At 45.7% G+C, this 12503-nt stretch overlaps 2 protein-coding genes across 6 annotated transcripts in view; one reads left to right on the top strand and one right to left on the bottom strand.

Moving 5' to 3' along the window:
* The window catches only part of NOSIP (nitric oxide synthase interacting protein), a 111864-nt gene that overhangs the window by 57970 nt on the left and 41391 nt on the right, over positions 1–12503 (top strand). The window contains exons 9-10 of one of the 3 annotated variants that reach the window (XM_073570835.1): positions 773–853; positions 3523–3811. The exons of 1 other annotated variant lie outside the window; for it this stretch is intronic. In XM_073570835.1, coding sequence (XP_073426936.1) covers positions 773–829 — 57 coding nt within the window. In that variant the 3' untranslated portion in view covers positions 830–853; positions 3523–3811. Of the gene's footprint in view, positions 1–772; positions 854–3522; positions 3812–12503 lie in introns of those variants that run through there. One more of the 3 variants, XM_073570833.1, reaches the window with a different exon arrangement.
* On the bottom strand, positions 1436–10622 carry LOC141085457 (reticulocalbin-1-like). 3 transcript variants are annotated; one of them, XM_073570832.1, is made up of 7 exons: positions 10507–10622; positions 8758–8999; positions 6220–6413; positions 4887–5062; positions 3695–3755; positions 3267–3466; positions 1436–2348 (listed from the first exon to the last, which is right to left on the bottom strand). In XM_073570832.1, exons 2-7 carry the CDS (start codon positions 8991–8993, stop codon positions 2241–2243), a joined length of 975 nt encoding a protein of 324 aa, XP_073426933.1. In that variant the 5' UTR covers positions 8994–8999; positions 10507–10622; the 3' UTR covers positions 1436–2240. The 3 variants fall into 3 exon arrangements, with proteins under 3 accessions (XP_073426933.1, XP_073426931.1, XP_073426932.1); XM_073570830.1 differs by lacking the exon at positions 6220–6413 and adding an exon at positions 6473–6666 and having other exon boundaries at positions 10507–10612; XM_073570831.1 differs by having other exon boundaries at positions 8758–8994; positions 10507–10600.

Here is a 12503-nt window from a genome sequence, read left to right as displayed (position 1 = left end):
AAACGGAAACGGATCCGTTTGGCGGACACAAAAACGGAAGTGTGAAACAGGCCTTAGTGGTTAGCGCTGTAGCCCTGGGTTCGAATCCCACCAAGGACAACATCTGCAAGGAGTTTGTATGTTCTCCCTGTGTTTGCGTGGGTTTCCTCCGGGTACTCCGGTTTCCTCCCACATTCCAAAGACATACTGATAGGGAATTTAGATTGTGAGCCCCATCGGGGACAGTGATGATAATGTGTGCAAACTGTAAAGCGCTGCGGAATATGTTAGCGCTATATAAAAAGATTATTATTTCTAATATAATATCAAACTTTAGTTTGTGTGTATGGAGGCGGCTGACACAAATACCTGGAGATCGGGGGGGGGATGACTTTAATAATACATTTTTTTTTTTTAAACCATGGACAATCCCTTTTAAACTATTCTTTTCGCCTGTTAGGATTTTATCCCTCCAAATTATGGTAAAAAAAAAATGTCATTGAGTTATTACACAATGTGTTGAATTTCTTGATCCATATTCAATAAATACCTCTTTATGTTGCATCCTCCAAAGAAATTCTTGGTGTGTAGACGCATAATGCATCTGTCTGTTATAATCTGCCTAAAATGGAGTCTATTGCAAATTGGATTACTCCATGTTCAGCGGCTTAGAGCTAACTTTTGGGGGTTCCCCAGAGCCAGCTGTTCGGTTTTCCTGCAGCGCCTCCGCTGGGAAAATGAAGCATTACACAAACCTCAATAAAATCACTGCTATACCTTTTGTATTTAAAAGGGTTTCTCTGTCCCTTCATTGTGGGTGAGCGGGGTGGGGGACACAGGAAAACCATGAAGGCAACAAGCAAAAGACTTTACGGTGAGTACCAAAAATCCTCTATCACTTCATGGGGGGGGGGGGAACACAAAATCATGAAGGCTACAAATAAAACATGTTGTGGTGAGTACCAAAAATACTCTTTTTTTTTTTCCTAAATAGCAAAAGTTATCAGTTATTGATATTAAATGGGGAAAGAAAACTTCCTGGTCTGACTGCCCCAGGATCTTAAGAATCGGTCTCTGTAGAGCTGCATCTTGATCAGAGTGGAGTTGGCGCACGTTCAACCTAAGCTCCATCCATTCTTTCCGGGACGTCCAGAGAAAGCGGATTACAGCGGTCGACTATTTCCAGCAGTCCAGTAGGCAATAAATAAAGTTGAAGCTCCCTTAGAAACTGGATCAGTGGTCAGACCCCCCCTACCTTTGGCCAAAAAGTTATCCACTCTATGGTATTGATAAGGTGGGGGGATAACGTGTATTTTTCAGGGAAAATCCATTTTATCTCAAGATTTAAAAATTACATAACATCTTCAATTAAAATGATGTTTTAACAGTTTTGCACCAAGTTGTCAGCAATCGCATTTGCGGTCTCTTAATTACTTTAAAAAAAAAATTCTATACATTTAATATAATTTATTGATTTGTTGAAAATGGGCTCAATAAAAAAAGTACAAAAAAAATATACAAAAACATTAGGTCAGTCGTGAAAATGAGACGTAGTGATGGACACAAGAACTTGTAATGTTAGGATCCGACCCTCCACAATGGGGATGGCGAGATCGTAAAGGCAGTTGTATCCTATAAGGGGGCTAGGAGACCCCAATACTGATAGTTAAAGAGATGAGGATTTAGAGTCCTTATATTGGAGTAGATGATTATGTTTATTGTGATGGGACAAGCCTCGTTCAGACATCAGAGTACGGACCGACCGAAAGTCTCCGGGCCCAAACTCAGCCTCATATGCCTACGAGGTTATCAAGTTGGGGGTCTTGGGACCAGTGGCCGCTCCGTGCATCGCAGCCGTCCGTACTATGATGTCTGAACAAGACTTAACCCTTAGTGGTCTGATCAGCTGCCATGACCACTCCTGTCCACATCTAGGCCCACTTCACAATTTGCAGACATTTTATTGCTTAGTGGCGCGGATCCCTTAATACTGCTATTTAGGTTTTCCGTATCAGATATGACTTTTATGCAGACAAGGGGAAAAAAAAGTTTTAGAAATATAGGAAAGCGTGGCTGTCGTCATTTCCCTGATGGCAGCAGTCCTATTTCTTGAGAGGGAAAGAAAAAAAAAAATTATATATAATACCCACTTTTTCCACCCTTCCAGTCCCCCCTTGTCACAATAGGAATCCAGTCTGTCAATTACCAGCAATGTGCTGGGTGATGTACGCTCGTTTGGGAGCAGAAAAAGACCAAACGTCCTAAAATTCATCATGCCGCCTCGTCAGATCTTCACCGTAGTTTGTTGCCTGACTGCCCACAAACATGTTCCAGTTGTCCAGGATTTCTCTCTTGGTCAGTTTGTCATCCTAAAAAAAAAAAAAAAAAAGGTTTAATACAAATATCTATCTACAAACGCCACTACTTTGTGCCTTCACTTTTTGGCCTTTATGGGGAAAAGTAGATTAGCCCCCCCAGAGTTCAGTGTCTACAGCAGAAGTTAAAATGATGCAGTTTCCAAAATCTGCACTGACATTTTGCAGAGATGATTGTTTCCAGCAATATGTGCATGAGATTTTTGTAACAGTTCATTCACTTTTGCTGCCACTTCCTCATTACAGGGCAAATTCAGTCTCCTTTCCGTGCTGCAGAGCTGATCTGGGTCTGGTCAGTCCTTGCAGCTCTTGTTCTCTTCTGGACAATCATATGATGGCCGTGTCCGGAGGAATAAATGCAAGTTAGAACACTCTGATACTGTATATTTGGCGCTCACTCAGTGATCTGGAAGGCAGGAGAGGCAATAAGCAGTTTCTGCCTTTTCTTTGTGGCATCTGGCTGTGTCTGAAGGTGGTTCTGCAATGATTCATAGAATGGTAGAGTTGGAAGGGACCTCCTGGGTCATCTGGTCCAACCCCCTGCTCAAAGCATGGTTCACTAAATCATCACAGACATATATCCCGAATATCCATGCAGAAGAATGTGGACTGGGAAGAGATATTTTATGCTATTTTTGGACAGTTTCTAAAAGGTGCTAAAAAAAATTTTAATTTACTAGTCAAAATAATTTCCACCTTCACACTTAAATGATATTTGATGAGATTATCATTGCGGAGATCTATAGCACAGAGTCCACATGAACACTCACCGGAGCTGGAAACACTCTGCTACCAGCCAATTCTGGCGGCAGCTTATCTACTGTAAGGATTGGACATGTCAACATCCAACATGCCTGATCCTCCTATGCGCTTTGGATAATCGTCGAGTTTCGTCATTACACGACCGCTTACCTTGTCTTTGTCAGACTCGTAGATGAGATGCTTGGCTTCCAGATCTGCGTGGTCATAGTCATGTGGATGGATCCAGTGGCTGATCTCAGACCGGTCCAGCTTTCCGTCCTTATTTAAGTCGCGGTGATCTTTGAATTGCTGGCGCTCTGTTTTAACCCATTCGGGCTCCGGTTCGTCAGCTTCAGGAGTGAACATATCACCTAAGGAGGATAAAAAAAAAAGAATAATGACATGATTTTTTTTTTTTTTTTTAAAGGAAAAACAAAGCAGAGAACCTATTTCCTCCATCAAAGCTGGCCAGATGAACAACATTGTATATTGGAAGGGTCCATCAGAATAAATGACCCAATCTGTAACAGCCAGAGGGAAGACCCCCTTTATGACGCCCAGAGGTTTTTAATAAAAAGGGGCTTGTAATAATAACTCACCAATGTACTCATCAACATCAACTGAACCGTCTCCGTTTTTATCGATGTCCTCAATGGTTTCCTACAAAAGCCAGCAAGGCAAAGTTTAGAAGTAGGCAAAATAAAAAAACAAACCCATGTTGTGAAGTGATTGCTGAGGGTCCTGAGAATCAACACAGAGGTGGCTAGTTATATGACCTGGAGTGATAAAACTGTCACATGGTTGGAATGCAAATGTCACTTTAGGGCCAGTATCAGGCAGCTGCTACCAAGGCAAATGAAATAATGGGATGCATTAAAAGAGGCAGAGGAGCTCATGATGAAAACATAGTTTTGTCTCTATACAAGTCACTAGTGTGGTCACACTTGGTTATTCAGTTTTGAAAAGCAAAGTATTAGGGGTGATCTTACTGTACGAGCAGTGAGTCCATGGATTCCTTACTGTACGAGCAGTGAGTCCATGGATTCCTTACTGTACGAGCAGTGAGACCATGGATCATTTACTGTACGAGCAGTGAGATTATGGGACCAACTCTGCCACATGACATTGTAATGATCAGTTCACTTAAGAAATTACAAGGAGGGATTCCTTTTTTGTTAAATCCAGGTTCTAGGCACTAGATACCGTGATGGGATGCGGAACTGGGGAACTAGTTTGATTGCCATATGTGGAGTCTGGAAGTATTTTTTCCCTACTATGGGGCAATCATCTTGCCTCATTGGGGTTTTTCCCTTCTCCGGATCAACATGTTATGTTATAAGAGGAACTTGATGGACTGGCGCTTACTTTCAACCTCAACTATCGACGATCTTGAAGATATCGGTTTAAAAGGGGGTATTACAATTGCCAAGATACTATCACAATATGTAGTAGCTATAATTATAATACAAATATTAGCAAATGCCTCCAATTAGAAATGTAGTATAGTTCTTCTGATTTGCTATGTCGCTTACCCCATGTACAGAGCATTGCATTAACTTGGGTGTCCATGTTTACGACCACTCGTGCAGTGACAGTTGCTAGTGGCTGTAACCACGGAGATTTAAAGTACTGCAATGCCCTGCACATGGGGTAAGCGACATAGCGAATCTGAAGAACTATACTACATTTGTAATTGGAGATATTTGCTAATATTATATATCTAGGCATCCTGAACCCCCCCTCCTCACGGTGAGAGCGAGGGGAATATTGAGATGAACCCCTGAGTCTCACCGTGACCACGAGGTCTTGCATATAGTCAAACTCTTCGGGGTGCAGGAACGCCGTGAACTCCTCCCTGGTGGCGATCAGGTCACCATTTTTGTCGGCTTGCTTGAATCGTCTCTCGTCGCGTTTCATCATCTTCCGGTAGGTTTGTTTATCGGGGACGTCATAGAACTCGACTTCTCCTGAGAAGGACAAGAGATGGACATTACTTGTCATCGGTTGGGTTTAACATTAATCAAACCAGAAACTCACAGTTATGACATCAAAACGGTGCAGGGCCTAAAGTGGGTCGGGCACGACACATTCTTAATCCAGGTGTCGTGTCCACCCCTTCGGGCCCGGCACAGTTTTGTTACCAAACGTCATCTATTCCGTATTTTATTACTCCACCAGAGCATGCACGATAAGGGAATGAAAGCATAATCCTGCCCGGAGCAAGCACTGTGCCCCAAACTGCACCCAAGCCCGCCAAGAAGTCCAATGTGCCATCAATATGGGGGAAAGCGATGCAAATCACAAATATATGCATTTTGTTGGCTAGGCTCACACTGCCATAAGAGCGATGCTCCCTGCTACTCCATTTACACGGGACATTATACTACCATTTAAAGGGGTAAAATTGTAGAAACTTTGCAATTTACCCCTTATTAGAAATCCTCTCTGTTCCCAAGGTTTGTAAGTCTAGAGGCTCGCTGTATAGGTTACCGGCCAGTGCTGCAGTCTACAAGAGGTGGTTGGCTTCCTGGGCAATGAACGCCATGCCTGCTCGCTAGATGTGGCCAGCTTTCTGGGCAATGAACGCCACGCCTGCTCGTTAGATGTGGCCAGCTTCAGTGACCCTTATGCTGCAGAGGTAGAGCTGCCCCTGCTTGCTGCACGAGATAGCCTTGTCCGAACTGTCAATCACCAGGAGTGCACTGTCCCACGGACAAGCAGGAGGCAGGTGCGCTCCTGAATTATGATCATGGAAATAATGGTTTCAGAAAGGGGGTCTGCGGAAATGAAAAGATTGTTTTTTTTTTTTTTTTTCCACTTCCATGGGTCGTTGGGAATGGCAGTGAGTATGTGTGACTGCTGCAGCTTTGGTGATGGTTGAGCATGCTCACTACAGGAGCCCTTAGATTGAGCAAGTCCCAGTGGTCAGACCCCACAGATTTTAGTAGTCACCTATCCTCTAGGGGTCAGCTATAGTATCAAACCCGCGTCAGATTAATTCGAACTGGCAGGGAGACACCGGGCTTTTCTGTAGAACATTTAGGTGAAGATGATCTTTAAGAAGCGGCAGTTTGACAGGAGTATGAGCCCTCCCCTTTGACAGGCCATGCTCTCATCCCCTTACCTGCGGCATACCCATACGTGGTGTTCTTGTACTCCTCCCAGGAGATGGCATTGTCCTTGTTCTTATCGTAATCTGCCCAGTGCTTATTCACATTTTCATAAATGTATCGGTTCTGGGAATGCGTGATCCAATTTCTCAGCTCCTCGCCAGTAATGAAGCCATCTTTATTCTTGTCTATCTTATCTACTATCTTCCTGCAGGAGACAGAAAAAAACACCCAAACAATTAAGCCGAGAGCGCACAAGGCCCGTACCTATGAGATGGGAGTACATCTGTTTGGAGTACTCCTCCCAAGACACCGATCCATCGCGGTTCTTATCGCACAGCAGCACCTGCTTATCCACATCCTCCGAAACAAAGCGCCCGTGCACAAACTTCATCCAGGCCAAGAGCTCTGACGCTGTGACATAGGAGTCATTATTACTGTCAATCTTATCAACTATCTTCCTGCAACAAACCAAAAACTGGAGAGGTTAATGTCACGAGCGCCGTGTCCTGCGCCTATCAGTAACACAGCAAGGGGTACTACTCTGTCTAGACCCCACAGACCTCCCATCATAGAAGCATGGATGAGGGAGGTGGCCCCTCATGGTCTGGCACACAAGATCTTGGACTGGTCACAGCTCAGAGCTTGTGTGCAGCAGAACCGGGAAGGTCCGATTTACCGTAATTTAAGGGGTCTTATTCATTTTAGATGGATTTAGTTTTAGGTTTTGCTAGGAGTGTGACTTGGATTAGGGGTCTGGTCTTGGGTCAGAGTTAATGTTGGTGTCTGCACTGGGGTTTGAACGAGTTTAGGGAAACTGGTCTTGGGCTCCAATCATTTTAAGGAAACTGGTCTTGGGTCTCATTCATTTTAGGGAAACTGGTCGTGGGTCCCATTCATTTTAGGGGTCTGGCTTGGGTCAAAGTTAATTTAAGTGTGAGCCTTAGTTTTGAGGGTCTGGTTTACTCACTGATAAATCTTGATAGACTGGTAAAGTTTGTGAATTGTTAATGTGACACCTGTACTAATTGTGCACAGACCCATGGAAGTCGTCCTTTACGTTGCACACCCCGGTTCTGTATTACATGACTATGCGGAGCGTTGGTCTGAATTTACAGTTTAGAGGGGCTTTTCTACATTATATGACCCCCATTTTGTATTTTGACGACTCCCCTGCAACGAGGTAATCTCAGAGGACACAAGCGCATCCACCTGGACTAAAGTTGGCCACATCAGCTATCCCTCCCAACACCTAGACACATGCATTCTCAGGTCATCTGAGTGTGCAAGTGTTTTCAGTGGAGAGAAAGGAATAAGCTGATGCCATTTACTTCTATGATCAAAAGGATTAGGCATATCCAAATCCACCAGCCCCATTCTTCAGTCCCTGACATTTGTTGTTAAGGGCGAGTCAGGACCTCCTCCTTGTATATAGAAGCTTCTGATAATCCTACTTAGAGCGATCAGGTAGCAAGTGTTAGTTTCTGAAACAGCACCACCATGGGGTAAAATGAAGCATCACTTGATGCCCATTGAAAGGAATAGACTTTTCTTGCAACACAGAGGAGCTGGGTCCACCAGAGCAAGTATCTGCTCAGAGAGCCTTACTATAGACCCCTCAAAACATCAGAAAGGGTCCATCTAAACCCAAATGTACATGGATGGAGGGAGGGAGAAGGAATAAATGCAAAGCAGCCACAGGCATTAAGAAAAAAGATACTATGAATGGGTCAGAAGTGACCAGTCCCAGCAGCCTCACTGATGTCCACCCATCCAGGGGAGAAAACTTAGAATTGCATTGAAAACCAAATGAATTCTGGATTGCAATCCAGAACATCAGCGATTAACACTGGTGGAGCGAACTTTGGTGTCAGGGGATAAATAACACCAGTACAGAGCAAAAGCCACCGAGCACTGGTGCAGAGAGGTCTTCTGCATCCTTAAAAGGGGCGAGACCTGAACAGTCTCATTCCTTCCCCATTTTTATCCCTCCTACTTCAAGACAAAAAAATCTGGATACTGCCACGTTCACAGTCTGGAATGTTCCCGGCCCCCCTCCAGGCTTACTGTGGGTGGGATATGGTGAGGACCGTTCCTCCTCCATGAGACTTAACAGCCATCCACCCTGTAAACCAAACCCACATTGGACACCTGGCTTTTTTTTTTTTGCAGACTGAGCCCCATGATTTGGAGGGTCATAACTTTAGGGAAATTACGTGGCCTTTAACGTCTGGAATCCGTAACTTCCTAATTCTATGTATTAGAACGGACCCTAAAAAAAGTGAGCACAATGGGATGGGGGGGTCCCTATTCCCCTAAACTGGAGACCCCGCTTTAACCGCTTACATGCCACATTATAAAGGCCGGGGTCAGAGAAACCTATGGTAAATACTTCCCCACAGCTCTGCGTGCATGGTGCCCATCTGGCAGATCAGTCTACAGCCTGACCCTCTGAAAAAGCCCAGATATCCTACATGCTGGGAGTTGTAGTTTTGCAACAGTTGCCCAATGTCACCCAGGTGGTAAGGAAGGGTTAGACATGGCGTTCTTACCCCAGCCGCTCCTGGCTTTCCTCGGGGGTGAGCTGATCAAACGTCTTGGCCTCTTCTTTGCCAAGAAAGGCTTCATGGTCGTACTGGAAGTCCTTGCTGTCTTCGTGCGCGTGGTCGCTCAGGTCCTTGCTGTGGTGAACGCGGTCTTTCTTTTCCTGGGCCGGTTTGCATGTCACCATTGAGGCGCAAATACCCAGAGCGAGGAGAAGGAAGAAGAAGCAGCGTGCCCGCATCATTCTGCCCTGCAAGAGCCAACCGTCACTAGACAGCTAGAAATGTCACCTGCAACCTCACCGTACTGGGTCACAGCTGCGCCTCTCTACAGAGCATGCTGGGAGTTGTACTCATGAAACAAAGTATAATGGGAGATACAGGGAATGCAGACTAACTGGACATGCTGGGATCTGTAGTTCTGCAACGTCTAGTACTAGGACAAGCTGGGGGTTGTAATTCTGCAAGGTCCAGCGCTACAGGACAAGCTGGGAGCTTAGTGCTGCAAGGTGCAGAGCTATGGGGATGCTGGGTGTTGTAGTTCTGCTGTGCCCAGGGCTATGGGGAATGCTGGGAGTTGTAGTTCTGCAAGGTTCAGAGCTATGGGGATGCTGGGTGTTGTAGTTCCACTATGCCCAGAGCTATGGGGATGCTGGGTGTTGTAGTTCTGCTATGCCCAGAGCTATGGGGATGCTGGGTGTTGTAGTTCTGCTATGCCCAGAGCTATGGGGCACGCTGGGAGTTGTAGTTCTGCTATGCCCAGAGCTATGGGGCACGCTGGGAGTTGTAGTTCTGCTATGCCCAGAGCTATGGGGCACGCTGGGAGTTGTAGTTCTGCAAGGTTCAGAGCTATGGGAATGCTGAGTGTTGTAGTTCTGCTATGCCCAGAGCTATAAGGGATGCTGGGTGCTGTAGTTCTGCTATGCTCAGAGCTATGGGGCATGCTGGGAGTTGTAGTTCTGCTATGCCCAGAGCTATGGGGGATGCTGGGAGTTGTAGTTCTGCTATGCCCAGAGCTATGGGGATGCAGGGTGTTGTAGTTCTGCTATGCCCAGAGCTATGGGGCACGCTGTGAGTTGTAGTTCTGCTATGCCCAGAGCTATGGGGGATGCTGGGTATTGTAGTTCTGCTATGCCCAGAGCTGTGGGGCATGCTGGGAGTTGTAGTTCTGCAATGTTCAGAGCTATGAGGGATGCTGGGTGTTGTAGTTCTGCTATGCCCAGAGCTATGGGGGATGCTGGGTGTTGTAGTTCTGCTATGCCCAGAGCTATGGGGCACGCTGGGAGTTGTAGTTCTGCTATGCCCAGAGCTATGGGGCACGCTGGGAGTTGTAGTTCTGCTATGCCCAGAGCTATGGGGCACGCTGGGAGTTGTAGTACTGCTATGCCCAGAGCTATGGGGGATGCTGGGAGTTGTACTGCTATGCCCAGAGCTATGGGGGATGCTGGGAGTTGTACTGCTATGCCCAGAGCTATGGGGGATGCTGGGAGTTGTAGTACTGCTATGCCCAGAGCTATGGGGGATGCTGGGAGTTGTAGTACTGCTATGCCCAGAGCTATGGGGGATGCTGGGAGTTGTACTGCTATGCCCAGAGCTATGGGGGATGCTGGGAGTAGTCGTTCTGCAAGGTCTAGCGCTACAGGACGGGTGGGAGTTAGGGGCGCACAGCAGAGTGCACAGTCTGTTCCTGCAGCACATCATGACGCACGATCACAGCGCAGCAGTCATGTCCCTGTCACCCCGCACCCGATGCTTTACCTCGTGCTGCTCCTCCAGCCTCCGCCTCAGAGATCGCAGTCTGCATCTGTGTATCAGCTGCACGGCCCCTTTAAAATGCTCGCAGCGAGTAGGCGTGGAAAGGACGAGTTCTGGCAAATTAGAATATCAGAACGCCCTTGATGGGGCGTGGTCAGAGAAAGTTCTGGACCGAGCTCTTGCTTTCCATTGGTCAGTGCTCGCCACGTTGACACGACCACGTGTTTCTGACTGTCTTCTGTGGGTGTAGACGCGCTGCACAGAGGCGGGGCGTCAGATGGTAGGTATGTTACCAAGCAACGCCTTAAACACGCCGGCGAGTGCTACCGGTGCCGCATTGGGTCAAAAAGATTCGAAGTTCAATTTCTTAGTGCAGAGAAGCAGTGTTTCCATAGTAACTAACCAGTTAGTCCACACTCAGTGCTGCCACCTAGCTCTCAGTTGTGATTAACCTTTATTGGCCCCTTTTTTGCGCTCCTTCGTCTAACAGCCGCAACATTTCGGTTTTGTGTCCACACAGGCGTACGAGCTGTAATTATGAATGACTTCGTTCACTTTACCGTGTGTTTACGCCTTTCATTGTGCGGTATAAAGTCCTTGCTCATATGATTCTTCTCCCGCTCAGTCCGATTACAGCGATACCAAATTTGGATACTTTATTATTTTAAACCTTCAGACATTTGTATAAAAGAAAAAGTTTTTTTTTTCACCATTTTCCCGTCGATGAAGGATTTGTTTTTTACGGGTTGCACGGATATTTTTATCGGCCCAGTTTGGGACACATGCGTGTTGATTACTTGTTATTGGGCTTTTGGGGAAAGATGCGGCTACTAAGTAGTGAGACATTCAGGAGTTATGACTTTTCTTGGTGAGAAGCATGAGCAACGTGTTGTAAAGTGAGCTGGGCTGCATTTACTGGTATAAAGTGACACCTAGTGGCGGAAAGTTGTATAACATGTTCTGGGGTTTTTTTTTAGCTTATTTTTCATTGGTAGAAATTTGCAGTCTCAAAAAAATAAAAAAATATCTTCACAAGAGATGAGCAGATCTTTTGAAATTCGAATTTGCAGAATTTCCCCCTAAAATTAGAATTGGGGCAAAGAAAGCGCTTACACTCTACAGGAGAGAGAGGACCCTGGTGAACATAAGAGCTTACACTTTACAGAGGAGACAAATGACCCCGCTGACTATAAGAGCTTACACTCTACAGGAGAGGACCCTGTTGACTATAAGAGTTTACCCTCTACAGGAAAGAGAGAGGACTCCGCCCACCATAAGAGCTTACACTGTACAGAGGAGAGAGAACCCTGCTGACCATAAGAGCTTACACTTTATAGAAGAGACAGGACCCCAATGACCATAAGAGCTTACACTCTACATAAGAGAGAGATCTGTTGTGAACTCATTTTCTGGTCTACCAGTTGTGAGTTCTCCTTCTGGGCTCCCTCTGGTGGTAACAGGAGGTAGTAAGGTTGATTTAATTAGTAGAGATCTGCCACCTGATGATGAGGATAACGACTGGATCTCTGGAATCTCAGACTGGATTTAAGACAGCCGACGCCCTATTCTGGTGCTGGTGATTCCTTCTGGCTTTTCAGGTCTTGGTTTTCAGCTCTGTTCCAGTCATCTCAAGCTAAGTGTTTCTGCTAATGTTCACACTTGATTTTGTTGGTCTATTCAGTTTTTTGTGTGGTTAGCCAGCCCTGGCTGGGGCTGTGCTGAATTTCCACTCTTATTTATCTGTATTTGCCAATTTGCTTTTTTCCCTTATTAGATTGGCATCTTTTTTGCTCTGTCTCAGAATATTTCAGAGTGCTGATATAGTGGGAGAAGTCTAGTGACTTCAGGGTTAATTTTGTTATCAGAAGTGTTGGACATTATTTTTGTAGGGTTTTTTGGGCAGTTTGCAGACAGTGTCTTTCCTTTCCTGTCCTTTCTAGTTTGTTTGGGCCCCATCATTTGCTCAGCCTATTTTCCTGCCTGTGTTTGTGTTTTTATCT

This window comes from Dendrobates tinctorius, unplaced genomic scaffold, assembly GCF_039654945.1.
Source record: "Dendrobates tinctorius isolate UK_male_01 unplaced genomic scaffold, ASM3965494v1 ptg000028l, whole genome shotgun sequence".
NCBI lineage: Eukaryota > Metazoa > Chordata > Amphibia > Anura > Dendrobatidae > Dendrobates > Dendrobates tinctorius.
This window is presented reverse-complemented; position numbering and strand designations above follow the sequence as displayed.

Coding starts and splice junctions, on each gene's coding strand:
- LOC141085457 (XM_073570832.1), bottom strand. CDS start 8,993: ATGATGCGGGCACGCTGCTTCTTCTTCCTTCTCCTCGCTCTGGGTATT. Junction 3,756..4,886: donor TGCAAGACCTCGTGGTCACG/GTGAGACTCAGG, acceptor TGGCTTTTGTAG/GAAACCATTGAGGACATCGA. Junction 2,349..3,266: donor ACGAGTCTGACAAAGACAAG/GTAAGCGGTCGT, acceptor TTTTTTTTTTAG/GATGACAAACTGACCAAGAG.